The sequence below is a fragment of the Oryx dammah genome, unplaced genomic scaffold (genome assembly GCF_014754425.2).
Source record: "Oryx dammah isolate SB20612 unplaced genomic scaffold, SCBI_Odam_1.1 HiC_scaffold_28, whole genome shotgun sequence".
Classification (NCBI taxonomy): Eukaryota; Metazoa; Chordata; class Mammalia; order Artiodactyla; family Bovidae; genus Oryx; species Oryx dammah.
In genome coordinates, this window is record NW_024070212.1 from 49,493,803 (window position 1) to 49,509,974 (window position 16,172).

Sequence of the window (16,172 nt, forward strand, 5' to 3'; positions counted from 1 at the left end):
TATTATTATGTACTCTTGTATTCTGTTCCACATCATGTTTTTCAGTCATTTATGTAGCTATAGCGTATGCATTTACACTGTGTATTACATTCCATTGCCTAAGTATTACTACCTTTTAGTTACTGTTTAAGGACAATGAGTTGTTGTTTTGTTATCATTACCGTGTTACATGAATCTTTTTTAATTACAATTTTTACATTTAAAAAATTGTGGTATGATACACAAAATTCATCATCTTACACATTTTTAAGTGTTCAGTTCAGTGGCTTAAAATACCTTCTTACTATTTTGCAACTATCACCATCATCCATCTCCATAAATCTTTTCATCTTACAAAACTGAGACTTCGCACTGATTAAACTGTAACTCCCCATTTCTACCTCCTGTGACAAAAACCATTCTACTTTCTGTCTCCATAAATTTGACTACTCTCAATTATGTTACATAAGTAGAATCATAGACTATTTTTCCTTTTGTACTGGATTATCTCACTTAGAACAATGTTTTCAAAATTCATTCAGTTGTAGCTGTGTCAGAACTTCCTTCCTTTGGAAAGCTAAATAACATTCTATTTTATGTACTGAATATGCACCGTATTTTGTTTAACCTACTAGGAACAATTCATGGGCTTCCCTCGTAGTTCTGATGGTAAAGAATCTGCCTGCAATGCAGGAGCCCCAGGTTCCATCCCTGGGTCAGGAAGATCCCCTGGAGGATGAATGGCAACCCACCCCAGTATTCCTGCCTGGAAAACCCCATGGACTGAGGAGCCTGGCAGGTTACAGTCCACGGGGTCGCAAAAGAGTCACACACATCTGAGCAACCAAGCAGCAGGCTACAGTCCATGGGGTCGCAAAAGAGTCGGACATGTCTGAGCAACTAAGCACGAGGAACATTCATACACATATGTGCTTGTGTACACAGGTTAAACAAGAAAGAGTTTATACCAAAGAATAGAATGGTCACAAAGAATGTGTAAATTTGACTTTAACAAATTTGATTTTGCCAAACAGTTTCTCAGAAAGGTTGTATCAATATTTATTTGACCAGAAGTATGAATCTGTGGTCAGTTGTATGTGAGAAACATAACTCCTGATTTGTAGCTTATCTTTTCACTCTTGTTTTAGAAACTTCTAATAAGCAATGTTTTCTATTTTAATGTAGAATAATTTATCAGTTTTTCCTCTGTGGTCTATAATTTTCCATCTTATTTAATAAATTCTCTCCAACCCAAGTTCTAAAAACATATTTTTTTACATTTAGGTTCTTAATCTACCTAAAATTGATCTTTGTATACACACTCTAATAGCTATCAGTTTTCATTTTTTCTGTATCGATAATTGGGCTTATACAATTTATTAAAAAACCCATCCTTTCTCCACTGATCTAAAATACTCCTGATGTCTTATGTTCAGTGTCCATATAAGTAGTATGAGTCTGTTTCTGGCTCTCTATTCTTTTCTATGATTCACTCACCTGAATTCATGCCAATATGCAATTTTTAAATGTTCACATACTAACTCAAGTGTAAGCAAAAAAAAATTTTAACACTATAAATATTTATAAATGAAAATCTTTTAACATAGTCATTTTCTAGAAGGCAAGATTTTAAACAGATATTTTTAGAATCCCATTTGGTATAATATTAAATATTAACTCCCACATTGCTAATAATCTTTAAACTTACCTTTCTTTCAGTAATATCATAGACTTTATTAGTTTTGGTAGAAATTTTATATTTCTGTTTTGGTACCTAAAGAAAAGAAAGTACAGCGTACGATAGAATTCAAGTAACAAACATGAACTTTATGGTTAACATTAAGTCATCTATATATTGTATCTTTGACTAACCCATATCATTAGTTCATGACCTCAGTTTTATTTATTGTTCTTTTTACATGGTATTTTGCTAAATATGAAAGTTAAAAGTCTACATGTTACAGAAAAAAAAGTTACTTACAATTCCTAGCTTGTTCTGACATAAAGGATAGCCACAGAGTTTGATAATAGAACGCTCATCCACGACATCACTATAGTGAGCAGGTGTGATGAATTTCCCCTACAACGAAATGAGAGGGGCACTTACTCCACCACATTATTCAAAAAGTTTATTTATCAGCTCTTTAGGCCTCATTGATCTCATATGAAAACACAGGGGTCATAAAAGTACTTATCTCATAGGCTTGATGTACTGATCTCATAGATTTGATAGAATCACAGGAGAAAATAAAGGAAAAGCACTTAGAAAAGTACTTCTAGACACATTCTAAGTACTTAGAAAATGTAAGTTATTATTTAAAAAAACACAAACCCATAAAACCCCCAAAATTTCTGCCACAGTAAACTATGCATCTTTGTAGATTACACAATTCATGAAATAATTCTGAGGCAAGAGGAAGAGGTGATGTTATTCTGACTGCTATACCAGAGGAAAATATTAATAGTATATTTTTAATTTTTAAAAGTGTTACTCAAAAATAGAACTATATACAATTTTACCTATTTCTGAAAGCACAGTCTTATAAACAAAGTACATTAAAGGTGTCATTGTGCAAATTTTTGTGCAAAATCTTTCATCTTCTGAAAAAACACAACAGTGAGGTGACAGTTATAAGCTAACACCAAATATTTTCCTTTGACATTTTCTTGTTCAAATAATCTCAGATCTACTACCCAGAATGATGGGTTGGCAATGTCAGTAGGCTAGAGGGGAATGTTTAAAGGCACAAGAGAGTGATGAAGAAAGGTCTCAGAAGAGGAGGAAGATGATGAAGTTGGGCAAATAGGTGGAAGGATGGGTCAAGGCAAAGAAGAATGTCCCCTCTTCTGATGAGGAGTAAAAGTGAGGCTAAGTAAGCTAAATGACAGGATGAGTAAGGGAGTGAAGCAGAGAAAAAAATCCAGGTGTCTGCTGTGTTCTCCATGAGTTAGGCAACAGCTTAGAGGAAAGGAGTATGGAATTGGGGAAAGCAGTAATGATGGGAAGAGTGCCAGTGGGTGGTTAGAAAGGGTGCTAATTACAGATATAAATGATATATTTTATATAAAAAATAAACAAGGCCCCACTGTATAGCACAGGGAACTATAGCAGAGTCAGACATGACTGAGTGACTAAGCATGCATGTGCACACACACACAAGTGTAACTGAACACTTTGCTGTATACCAGAAACTAACATTACATTGTAAACTAGTGGAACTTCAAAAAAAAAAAAACAAAAAACAAGCAAACCTCAGTTCTTGAGACAAACCAGCATTTCTGGTTTGTCTTTAGAGTCATCAAGCATGGAGATTCTGATGCAGTTAATCCATATCAATTTAAATATTGTCATATTTATATTCCTCTTGTTTAGGAAAATCTCTGAGCCACACCAAGAATTATTTCTACAAAGCTCTAGCTTTAATTTTCCATTTCTTTCTTCTCATAAGGATTATGAGGATGTAACACACATTTCAAGTTTTTAATGCAATAAAGCCATTAATGAAAACAAAAAATTTTTAATACAAATGATAATTCTCATTATGTGTTGATTAAACCATAGGGGGTCTATATCTCATGTTTTTAAAGTATCAAAATGAATGAAATTACATTAACAGAAATAATGGTTTTCTATTACTAAAACAGGAAAACATACAGCCTATGAAAAATGACATGGCGATCAGCGGTGCCAAGCAATGAAAATCAAGTGAGATTAGCAGACTGGTTAAAAGAACTACTATTAAGGGATAAAATATGCATGTTACCTCTCTCAAGTACATTTTAAAGTCATTATAAAGCAAAGAATGCATAATAGTAATAGCTGGTTATCTTTAAATGCACAAATTATATAGCATGTGACTGACAACAAATTCAAAGATTTCAATAATGCATGGAAGTTTCATGTTACACAGATTTAAAGACTTTATACTATAAAAGTGTTAGTCTCTCAGTCATGTCTGATTCTTTGCGACCCCATGGACTGTAGCCCACTAGGCTCTTCTGTCCATGGGATTCTCCAGGAAAATATACTGGAGTGGGTAATCATTTCCTTCTTCAGGGGATCTTCCCTACCCAGGGATCAAACTGAGGTTTCCTGCATTGTAGACGGTTTATTCACCGTCTGAGCCACCAGGGAAGCTGGTGGCAAACCACTTCAGCATTCTTGCCTTGAGAACCCCATGAACAGTATGAAAAGGCAAAAAGGCATGACACTGAAAGATGAGCCTCCAAGGTCAGTAGGTGTCCAATATATCACTGGAGAAACAGTTCCAGAAAGAATGAAGAGGCTGGACCGAGGTAGAAACGTCTCATAGCTGTGGATGTGTCTGGCAGTATACAGTCTGATGCTGTACAGAACAAAACTGCAAGGAACCTGGAATGTTAGGTACATGAATCAAGGCAAATTAGATGTGGTCAACCAGGAGATGGCAAGAGTGAACATCGACATCTCAGGAATCATGAACAGGTGATGATGGACCGGAATGGGTGAATTTAATTCAGATGATCATTATGTTTACTACGGTGGGCAAGAATCCCTTAGAAGAAATGGAGTAGCCCTCATAGTCAACAAGAGTCTGAAATGCAGTACTTGGGTGCAATCTCAACAATGAGAGAATGACCTCGGTTTGTTTCCAAGACAAATCATTCAACAACACAGTAATCCAAGTCTATGCCCCAACCACTGATGCTGAAGTTGAATGTACTATGAAGACCTACTGCTACTGCTAAGTCACTTCAGTCATGTCGAACTCTGTGCGACCCCACAGACGGCAGCCCACCAGGCTCCCCCGTCCCTGGGATTCTCCAGGCAGGAAAACTGGAGTGGGTTGCCATTTCCTTCTCCAATGCGTGAAAGTGAAGTCACTCAGTCATGTCCGACTCTTAGTGACCCAATGGACAGCAGCCTACCAGACTCCTCCATCCATGGGATTTTCCAGGCAAGAGTACTGGAGTGGGGTGCCATTCAAGACATTCTAAAACACCAGAAAACTATGTCCTTTTCATCACAGGGGATTGGAATGCAAAAGCAGGGAGTCAAGAGATATCTGAAATATCTAGCATGTTTGGCCCTGCAGTACAAAATGAAGCAAGGCAAAAGCCCACAGAGTTCTGCCAAGAGAACACACCGGTCATAGCAAATATCCTCTTCCAAAACACAAGAGACAGCTCTACATGTGGACATCACCATATAGTCAATACTGAAACCAGACTGATGATATTCTTTGCAGCCAAAGGTGGAGAAGCTCTATACAGTCAGCAAAAACAAGACCGGGAGCTGACTGTGGCTCAGATCATGAACTCCTTATTGCAAAATTCAGACTTAAATTGAAGAAAGCAGGGAAAACCACTCGGCCATTCAGGTATGACCTAAATCAAATCCCTTATGATTACACGGTGGAAGTGACAAATAGATTCAACAGATTAGATCTGATAAGGGTGTCTGAAGAACTACGGACAGAGGTTTGTAACACTGTACAGGAGACAGTGACCAAAACCCTCCCAAAGAAAAAGAAATGCCAAGAAGGCAAAGTGGTTGTCTAAGGAGGCCTTACAAACAGCTGAGAAAAGAAGAGAAGCAAAAGGCAAAGGAGAGAGGGAACGACACACCCAACTGAATGCAGAGTTCCAGAGAATAGCAAATAAGAAAGCTTTCTTAAATGAACAATGTAAAGAAATAGAGGAAAACAACAGAATGGGAAAGATTAGAGATCTCTTCAGGAAAATTGGAGATACCAAGGGAACATTTCATGCAAAGATGAGCACAATAAAGGAGAGACACAGCAAAGACCTAACAGAAATGGAAAAGGTTAAAAAGAGGTGGCAAGAATACATTGAACTATATAAAAAAGGTCTTAATGATCCAGATAATCATGATGGTGTGGTCACTCACCTAGAGCCTGACATCCTAGAGTGTGAAGTCAAGTGGGCCTTAGGAAGCATTACTACAAACAAAGCAAGTGGAAGTGATGGAATTCCAGCTATTTCAAATCTTAAAAGATGATGCTGTTAAAGTGCTGCACTCAACATGTCAGCAAATTTGGAAAATTCAGCAGTGGCCACAGGACTGAAAAACGTCAATTTTCATTCCAATCCCAGAGAAGGGCAATGCCAAAGAATATTCAAACTAACATACAATTGTGCTTATTTCACATCCTTGCAAGGTAATGCTCAAAATCCTTAAAGCCAGGCTTCAACAATACATGAACTGATAACTTCCAGATGTAAAAGCTGGGTTTAGAAAAGGCAGAGGAAGAGAGATCAAATTGCCAACACTCACTGGATCATAGAAAAGGCAAAAGAATTCCAGAAAAACATCTACTTCTGCTGCATTGACTACAATAAAGCCTTTGACTGTGTGGATCACAATAAACTGTAGAAAATTCTTCAAGAGATGGGAATACCAGACCACCTTACCTGCCTCCTGAGAAACATGTGTATGCAGGTCAAGAAGCAATAGTTGGAACCAAACACGGAACCAATGGACTGGCTCAAAACTGGGAAAGGAGTATGTTCAGGCTGTATACTGTCACTCTGCTTAATTAACATATGCAGAGCACATCACGCAAAATGCCAGGCTGGATGAATCACAGGTTGGAATCAAGATTGCTGGGAGAGATGTCAATAATCTCAGATATGCAGATGATACCACCCTAATGGCAGAAAGCACAGAGGAACTAAAGAGCCGCTTGATGAGGGTGAGGGAGGAGAGTGAAAAAGCTGGTTTAAGACTCAACATTCAAAAAACTAAGATAATGGCATCCGGTCCCATCACTTCATGGCAGACAGATGGGGGGAAAAATGGCAACAGTGGCAGATTTTATTTTCTTGGGTTCTAAAATCACTGAAGATGGTGACTGAAGCTATGAAATTCAGATGCTTGCTCCTTGGAAGAAAAGCTATGACAAACCTAGACAGCATTATTAAAAAGCAGAGACACCACACTGCCAACAAAGGTCCATATATAGTCAAAGCTATGGTTTTTCCAGTAGTCATGTATGGGTGTGAGAGTTGGACCACAAAGAAAGCTGAGTGTCATAGAATTGATGCTTCCGAATTCTGGTGCTGGAGAAGACTCCTAGAGTCCCTTGGGCTGCAAGGAGATAAACCAGTCAATCCTAAAGGAAATCAACCCTGAGTATTCACTGGAAGGACTGATGCTAAAGCTCTAATACTTTGTCCATCTGAAGTGAAGGGCCGATTCATGATAAGAGACCCTGACACTATGAAAGATGGAAGCAAAACGAAAAGAGGAGGGCAGAGGATGAGTTGGTTAGACAGTATCATTGACTCAATGGACATGAGTTTGAGCAAACTCCAGGAGATAGTGAAGGACAGAGAAGCCTGGAGTACTGTAGTACATGGGGTCGCAAAGCCTCCAACATGACTGACTTAGCCACTGTACAAAACAACAACATACTATAGAAGTAATAATTTATCAATACATACACACTCCCTTAGTAATTCTTCTGAAATGTTCTCCTCTAAAAGCTGTTCCACAATATGTAGAGCTTTTCTCTCAAACTCAATCTTCTTTCTGACAGCTGCTTCTAGTTCTGCTTTCCTAAAATTTAAAAAAAAAAAAAAGGTATTTAAGTTATTCTACTTAAGTTTTAGCATAGCCATTTTCTACATTTTAAAATTAAACACTAACAATGTACTATTTTGCTATTAATGTTAAATGTATATTTTAAAATGCTGTTTCTTTTGATCCAGTATTTTTCAAAAGGGAAACAAACTACTTTTTATTGACGTCTGTCATAAGAGGATTATTTGATTTCCAGGGCTCAGAGAACAAGGAAGAATTTAGAGTATCCTACAAAAAAGAAAATAGGAGGACATCTTTTTTGCCAGATAAAACTATCATTATTGAAATGATAATTTATCATTCTCTATCATTTCTCTGAGCTTTTACCTAAAAATGGAGGCTTTTCCCTTGAAATCATTAGAAATCAGAAGGGAATGGAGAGGAAGAATATGATTTTGGTTGTTCTCTTAAATACAAATTTCTTTGTGCTAATTCTCAAATGTTAACTAAATGGCCAGCCTGGTTTAACAGGACAGAGTCATACTCGCAAAGAAGTGTTTACTTACTTTGTTGTAAAGTCTTATTAAATAACTATACCGGTATGACTATATGGTTCTGGAAAACAACAATCTAGGAAGCACCAGTGAAAATCTGTCAGTCTCTGCAGGCCCCATACATCATATAAAAGCAGAGGTTATCTGATCAAAAAATGGTCCTAGGACAGTGGTCCTCAATTCCAGCCACAGTGTAGATCATCTGATGAGACCTTTTTTAAAAAGGATACCATGTTCAGGTCCCACTGCAGGCTAACTAAATAAGAATCTTTGAGGATGGGCTCTAATTAATGGTGTTTTCTTAAAAGTGCTCCAAATAAACCTAGTGTGTAACAGAGTTGAGAACCAGTACCATGGGAACAAAGATACCAACTATCTTGGTGACTTGTTTGCTACACTAGTTTCTACTCGCCCACCAGAACAACCCTGCTGCCATCCTGGACCTTGAATGCTCGCATATGTGGACCTAGAATGTACTCAGTCCTGAATATTCATTCCAAGGACTGATGCTAAAGCTCCAATACTTTGGCCACATGATGCGAAGAATGGACTCATTGGAAAAGACCCTGATGCTGGGAAAGATTGAAGGCAGGAAGAGAAGGGGACATCAGAGGATGAGATGGTTGGATGGCATCACCGACTCAATGAACATGGGTTTGAGCAAGCTCTGGGAGTTGGTGATGAACAGGGAAGCCTAGCGCGCTGTAGTCCATGGGGTTTCAAAGAGTCGGACATGATTCAGTGACTGAACTGAACTGAGAATGTACTCACCTTTTCTCCCTACCTTTATTGACTGCCAAGACTTTAGCATCTAATTTCTTGCCTGGAGCAATATGTTTTACAAAAAACAATTTGGAGAATTGACACAAGACTGTCAGCTAGGGACAAATAAGGACATTAAAACAAGAATGTCTCACTGTTCACACTATTCGCTAAACCCAGGGTAGGCAAGGCGTTAGCAGGGAAGCTGGAAGAAAACTCAAGGAGTCATAGTAAGTGAAGACCCATTTACTCTCTCCCAACTGCAACAACAGCTGTAGCAGCAGATAAACTGTATTCTCTCCTCTCACGACTAACCCAGTGGACACAGCCCTAACGCAGCCAAAAAGCTCTTCAGGTGGAGCTGATATATGTTTACAGAACAAAAGTGGCCCGTGACCAAGTTGGTATATCGTGACGCGCATGCGCGGTGAGTTATCTCAGCTGTTACATGACCATGTATTTACAAAACCTGGGGTCAGAGCGAGATGCCCTGGGGCAAGAGAGCCTGACCACCACCACTTTGGTTAATCTGCTCTTTCCCTACAAAGAAGAAACTTGTAATTAATACCTGTTCTCCCACCATTTCATAAAGACCAATCTTACATCAAAAATGTAAAAAGGACATGGACACAGATTAAATATTCTTTGTACTGAAAAAAAGTTTTCTCTGCAGTACCAAAGTTCTTTGTACTGAAAATATTTAGCTTTATGAAAAGCATTATTTTTCTCATTTTGCCGCTTAACAATAAAAGCTATGTCATTTACTAAGATCAGAATAGAATGTGCATTAGGAGTTGCTGATTTAAGGAGTTAATCTCCTCAACCTGCAGGAACAGCAAACTCCTCTGAATTGATGAATATCTACAGCTGTTTCCCATGGACAGCCCTGTCTCAGAGCTCCCTTCTATCCCACACGACAACACATGGTGTGGTCTACAGCAGTGGTTCTCAAACTTCTGGGCATCAGTGGTCCTTAATAATCTTAGTTTTTGCTTATGCAGATTGTATCTGTTGATAGTTACCATACTGGGATTAAAGGTGAGAAAAATTTCAAGCACTCATGAACTCATTTAATAGTAATATATACATTATACGTTAACATATTTTTAAATGAAATATTCAGTGTGAATTACAGAATTGTTTTATATTTTCACAAAGCTCTTTATAATTTCTGGCTTAATACTATTCAGCTGGATTGAATGTAGAAGTATTTGTCAGCAGAAATAAATTCATGAAGGATCACTTCTCTCAACACCTAGTCGGTTACCCTCAAGGATCATCCTGGGTGATCTGCGTGAAATACGTTTCAGCTTATCTATATTCTTCACATTGTAGTACTTAGAATAAAAGATAATCTCCTCAGGCATGTAATCAGATCCATGTTGAAGAGACCTGCAAATTACTATTATCATTATTAACTAAACTTTACTGTTGTATTATTTTCTAAAGTATAGTCATTCTGCTCCATAGGAAAACAGATCTCAAATTCATCTGATTTCTCCACTCCCAAATGATCTTTATCCCTAACACCTTAACACTTTTGAAACTTAAATTCTATTACTTTATTACTTCAAGTTTTATTTGCACTTAGAAAATTTTAATTTCTCACCCTAGCCTACTGGTACTGTTTGAATGCAACCCTGCCTCTAACTTATTCCTACACTCCCTTCTTCCTTTGCTCAGAATGCTTCACATGACCTTGGGTATCTCTCCTTTCTTTTTTTTCTTGTCACATATATTGGTGCTTCTAGCTGGAAGTCTCTCCTCACTACTCTGTCTGGTAAGTGCCTACCTAGCCTTCCAGTCAGTCTAATTATTACTTTCTCAGAGAAGCTTTTCCCTGAACACATACCACCCTTCCTGCTAACCTCTTCTGTTTTTAGTTCCATCACAGCCTTTTCACTTGCAATTATGTATTTATTTGTGATAATGTAATTGATATTTCTCTGTTCTACTAGACAGGAACTGTGTCTGTACTGTTCAAAATCATATCCTCAGGGCCTCTGAAACTGAAAAACTCCCAAGAGAGAACACAGGCAGAATAGCCTTTGACATAAATCTTAGCAATTTTTTTTAATGTCTTCCAAGGTGAAGGGAAAGAGCAAACAGGAAGGACCTAATTATACTTAAAAACTTTTGCAAACAAAAGGAAACCATCAACAAAATGAAAAGACAATCTACTGATGGGGAGAAAATATTTGCAAATGATATGACTAATTAGAGGTTAATATGTTAATATCCAAAATATATAAACAGTTCACACAACTCAGCATCAAAAAAAACCAATCCAATTAAAAACTGGGCAGAAGAAACAGGACACTTTCCCAAGGATGTATAGATGGCCAACAGGCACATGAGAAAATGCTCAACATCGCGAATCAGCAGAGAAACGCAAATCAAAGCCACAAAATGAGATATCACCACACATCTGTCAAAAAGGCTATCATTTAAGTCTACAAATAGCAAATGTTGAGGAGGATGTGGAGAAAAGGGAATCCTCTTGTTAGTGGGGATGTAAATTGGGGCAGCCACCACGGAAAACAGTATAGAGGTTCCCTAAAACACTAAAAACTACCATATGATCCAGCAATTTCACTCCTGGGTATATATGGGAAGAAAATTACAACACTAGTTTGAAAAGACACATGCACCTCAATGTTCATAGGAGCATAATTTATAATTGCCAAGATACAGAAGCAATATAAGTGTCCATCAACAGACAAATGGATAAAGATGATGTGGTTTACACATGCCATGGAATACTACTCAGCCAAAAAAAATAATGAAATTCTGCAATCTGCGACAACATGGATGTCCCTAGAGGATATTATGCTTTGTGAAGTAACTCAGAGAAAGACAATTATTCTGACATCACTTATATAGAGGACAAATCAGTGGTTACCAGTGGGGAAACAGCAGAGGGAAGAGCAAGAGTGGGGTATGGGATTAAGAGATACAAACTATGTATACAATAAATAAGCAACAAGGAAGTATCGTATAGCACAGGGAAATGTAGTTATCATTTTGTAATAACTTAGAATATAATCTATAAAAATATTTAATCTCTATATTGTACATCTGAAACTAATATAAATCAACTAGAGTTCAATTAAAATTAAAAATATCCACAGGGACTAACACAGATCTAGCATATTTAACATTCAGTAAATAATTCTTGAATGAGTAAATTAAAACCAATACTTCATAAAATCATAACTTATAGATATATATAGTTACATCATCCTCAAAGATGACATCTATTCTAAGAACCTTTTGTGCTAGGAGATAAATGCTGCCTTTTTAGAAGATGCCCATTGAATAGTATAGAACAACTTTTTGCTGAAAATATGGACATGATGTAAACAAAGAAAAACAACAAAAAGTTTCTTGGAGTCTGGTATATAGAACAAAAAAGGAAAGTATCTGAAGAGATGAAAAAAAGGTTCCTAGTTAATTCAGGACATTTTTCTACAGATAGTCATACATTCACCAGCAATCTAAAAGTGTCAACTTGGTTTTCTTAAGGCATGGAAGAGTAGAGGAAATAACAGTCTGAGTTTACAGTACTTCTCAAATCTTCCCCTTCTCTCTAAATAATTTTCTCTGAGGTAGCACCTATTACACTTTTTACAAATGGTTCAATTAGTATGAGATTAACAGATAAGTGAAAGCAGCTGTCTATGTAGTTCTCATACCTTTGAGAAGCATCTTCTTGGTTCAAGGCACTTGTCTGCTTAGTACCTACCATTAAAGAAACAAAAAACAGTAGGTCAAGTGTACACAAACACCAGGTTACAGGACAGATTCTTGCCCAAATAAACTATAGACCATCCTTTCTTCTTCTCCACACATTTCACTTCCAACTCTGTGTGAAAATCAAATGAAATGAGAAGGGAATCCAATTTGGTTTTGCAAGCTAATTATTTTTGTTTAAAATGTACCTCTTTCAGGACTGAATTTTCTCATTTATCCTAGTCGCATAATTAAGCACTCCTGAAAGCCTGAGATCTAGGGGCAACCTCTCTCTGTCCCCCTCAATGTTAGTTCTCCGGTAAAGAGGGGTGCGACCCTCCTCAAGAGATCCAGGGCACCACAGGGGCAGTCCACCTGCAGGGAGGACCAGTGCTAGGGTGAAGGCCAGCTGCACTCGGCCTTCCAACGCCCTCCTGGTCACCTGCCCACTCAGACGACCCCGATTGTAGGCTCTCAGGACCTCTCCTGCCCTTTCCCTTAGAGCCTGGAGCACAGCCAGCCCATTTGTGGGGAAATCTTGGAAGACTAGCGTCAAGAGCTGGGGATTCGGACGAAGGTCGTTCCCACAAGGCGAGAGTTCGGCGGTAGAAAGCTCTTGGCCTTCTTGGCCCCTAGGATCTCCTTCCCTGGGGCAGCCTTTCGGGAGCGCCCGCATGCCTCCGCCTGGAATTCTGTCGGGGCCGAATTCTCAGTTCCAAACTTGGGAAGAGGCCCTTCCTCCTACCTGGGACATCTCGGGAGGCGCGGGGACGCCGAGCTTTGCGGCCGGCAGAGCACGGTCCGACCCAGTAGGCCATGGGGTGCGTCGTCAGTGTCGGAACCGACCTTGGCGTCTTTCCCCCCAAGACTCCGCCTCCCGTCGCGCAACGCGGGGCGGGGCCGGCTGGGAGGGGAGGGGAGGGACCCGGAAAGCAGCGCGGCGGCGGCGGCGGAGGAGGAGAGCCGCGAGAGGGGCGAGAGGCCTGGCGGTAGGTGGATACACGCGGGGTCCCCGGCGGCCGGGGCCCGCGGTGGGAGGTGAGCCGCGGAGGACCCGGCTTCGGGGTCGAGGCCTCCGTGAGGTCTGGGGCCCAATGGCCGACGCAGGCAGGAACCGGGAGAAATGGCTTCCCTTGGATGCAGCCTGCACGCGCACTGGGGTTTTCTTCGCTGCTGTGAGGATCCGGCGGAACCCCGTCTCTACTACTGGCTGGGAACCGGGCTGTGTTGCCCTGAGGGCGGCCTGTTGCCTGTCTTCGCGCGATACAGTGATTTCACTATCACAATTGATTATATGGGGCGGGGCGCAGTACATCTGTTACAGACAGATGCCCGGGTCTGTAATGCTTGTTACTCTTGCGGTGGAAGGCATCCCCGCTTTCATCCCCTCCAGGTGTTACATTGCAATTTCTGTCAAATGGGACATTAAAAAAAAAAAAAAGAAAAGGCTCCCTGATAATTAGAATTTATTTCAGGCCCACCTTTGGGGCGCGGGGGTGGAGGAGGAGGGTGAAGACTGTCTTTTAAAAGATCTTAGTGTAAATTTGTGCTACCTCTTGGGAATGAACTAAAGACTTTCTTTCCCCTTTAATTTATCTTTCAAAATTATGCTCCAAAAAAAAATTAAAGGATGAAATAAGAGGTTTTTGTTCTTCTGTTTTTTGTTTTAATTTCTTAGGCTGACGTTTCAGTAAAAAAAAGTTTCAGCTTTAAAAACTTTCCATTTTCTTTGTTGTATTTATTAATAATTCATCAGAATGAAGTAACTTATACTGAAGTAACTTATGATGAAGTAACTTATTACTGATAGTTAACAGTGTATTTATATTATAAATTTCAGCATCAAAACTGGAAAAAATAAGGAATGGCTGTGGAGGAACTACAGTCCATCATAAAGAGATGTGTAAGTAATTTTTTCTGTTTTTAATGGCATTTAATGACCTTTCAGAATATGGGAAGAGCACAGATTATTTTTAATTACATCTGCAGTCACTCAAATTGTTAATCTTTAATCCTTGCTTTTTTTGACCTATGAATAAATAGCATGAAGACAGGAAGACAGATTGGATATGTCACTTAGGGAAATAATCTTTACACTTTTAATACAGATCCTTATCATAGATTTCTTTGGCACGGTGGATTTCAAGGTGATTTATTGAAGTATTTTTTAGCCTAATCCTAATCTTCATATATATGCTTATGTGCAGCTTATCTAGAATTTAAATAGATTTCTTTTTTAGAGAAAAATCAAATAGTTATTGAATTTCCATTTGCCTAAACATACTTGTTTTTTTGTTTGTTTCTACCAGCAAATCCTAGAAGAGCAAGACTTTAAAGAGGAAGATTTTGGCCTGTTTCAGTTGGCAGGACAAAGATGTATAGATGAAGGGCACATAGATCAGCTATTAGAAATTATTCAGAATGAAAAGAATAAGGTAAGTACACTCTTTCTGAGTACTTTTTCAGTCTTTACTAGTAAGAGAATAGGCACATGATACTATCATTCATCCACTCATTTTTTTCAGCAAACATTTAAGGATCAACTTAAATATCCACTGTAGAAAACTGTGGAAAATAAAAAGGAAATAAGATCAGTTATATACTTTAAGGTGCTTACAGTCTAGTAGAAGATATAAACATGTAAAGAACTCGCAATAAAGAGGCAGAATAAACAGATGGTTTATATCTGTTAAATCATTTAGCTTCTCCAGAATAAGTGTTACAGTTGAAATATAAGTAAAATGCAAATAATATTTTGGGAGAGCTGGATGACCTTATTGGCCAATATAATCCATCATCCGGCTATAATTGTCTCAGAAATCATTCCACACAATGGGAAAGGATCTTCTTGGGATCAGGAACAGGTGTTTATAACACCACCTAATTTTGTCTTTGGACTCATCCCAGTCCCACACTTCCTGTATAAGACATCGTCTTGTTTCAAGGAACATATTTTATAGTCCTATTTATTTATACAGTTTTTGTAGGGACTTCCTGGCTGTCCAGTGGTTAAGACTGGGTGCTTCCTCTGCAGGGGGCACAGGTTCCATCCCTGGTCAGGGAACAAAAATCTGGCATGCCATGTGGCTCCACCAAAAAAAATTTTTTTCTTTGTCATAACATTCTAGTCATTCTGGCCTGGGATTACATACAGGGCACTTTGATTGTATTTAGATTACTAAAATCTTTTAATCATACATTGTTATAGAATCTATTACTAATTCAAAGGGCTTATCTCTTTTTATTTATAATTTTTTTAGTAAATATTAGGATGTTTTATTTAGTACATTTATTTCTGATATGTATTTGTAATACCACTGTAGCCCCAGATAAAATAATGCTTTCTTTAACTCCTTGGTTTTTCCCAATTGCATTCTCAGAGGAGAACCTTTGAGAGTACCTTACTTTTAGCTAATCATAATAAAATTAATAAAAGTTAACAATATTTATTGTGTATCTACTATGTGCCAGATGCTCTTAGGTGCTTTACATCTTTTAACTCACCAACCTAGATAGCATATTGAAAAGCAAAGACATTACTCTGCCAACAAAGGTCCGTCTAGTCAAGGCTATGGTTTTCCCTATGGTCATATATGGATGTGAGAGTTGGACTGTGAAGA

The 16,172-nt window shown here is 38.5% G+C and overlaps 2 protein-coding genes across 10 annotated transcripts in view; one reads left to right on the forward strand and one right to left on the reverse strand.

Annotated features, from left to right (window-relative positions):
• RPAP2 (RNA polymerase II associated protein 2) overlaps positions 1 to 13,717 on the reverse strand; it is a 113,400-nt gene extending 99,683 nt beyond the window's left edge. For all 8 annotated transcript variants that reach the window (XR_005719502.1, XR_005719501.1, XR_005719503.1 and 5 more), the window contains exons 1-5: positions 13,298 to 13,717; positions 12,516 to 12,561; positions 7,426 to 7,540; positions 1,961 to 2,059; positions 1,688 to 1,753 (exon numbers count right to left, since the gene is read on the reverse strand). Coding sequence is in view for 5 of the 8 variants with exons in the window: in XM_040232316.1 (XP_040088250.1) it covers positions 1,688 to 1,753; positions 1,961 to 2,059; positions 7,426 to 7,540; positions 12,516 to 12,561; positions 13,298 to 13,370 (399 nt within the window). In the remaining 3 variants the exon portion in view is untranslated. The remainder of the gene's footprint in view (positions 1 to 1,687; positions 1,754 to 1,960; positions 2,060 to 7,425; positions 7,541 to 12,515; positions 12,562 to 13,297) is intronic.
• The window catches only part of GLMN (glomulin, FKBP associated protein), a 45,847-nt gene continuing 43,147 nt past the window's right edge, over positions 13,473 to 16,172 (forward strand). The window contains exons 1-3 of one of the 2 annotated variants that reach the window (XM_040232322.1): positions 13,473 to 13,541; positions 14,393 to 14,455; positions 14,862 to 14,987. In XM_040232322.1, coding sequence (XP_040088256.1) covers positions 14,417 to 14,455; positions 14,862 to 14,987 — 165 coding nt within the window. In that variant the 5' untranslated portion in view covers positions 13,473 to 13,541; positions 14,393 to 14,416. Of the gene's footprint in view, positions 13,591 to 14,392; positions 14,456 to 14,861; positions 14,988 to 16,172 lie in introns of both variants that reach the window. The other variant, XM_040232323.1, reaches the window with a different exon arrangement.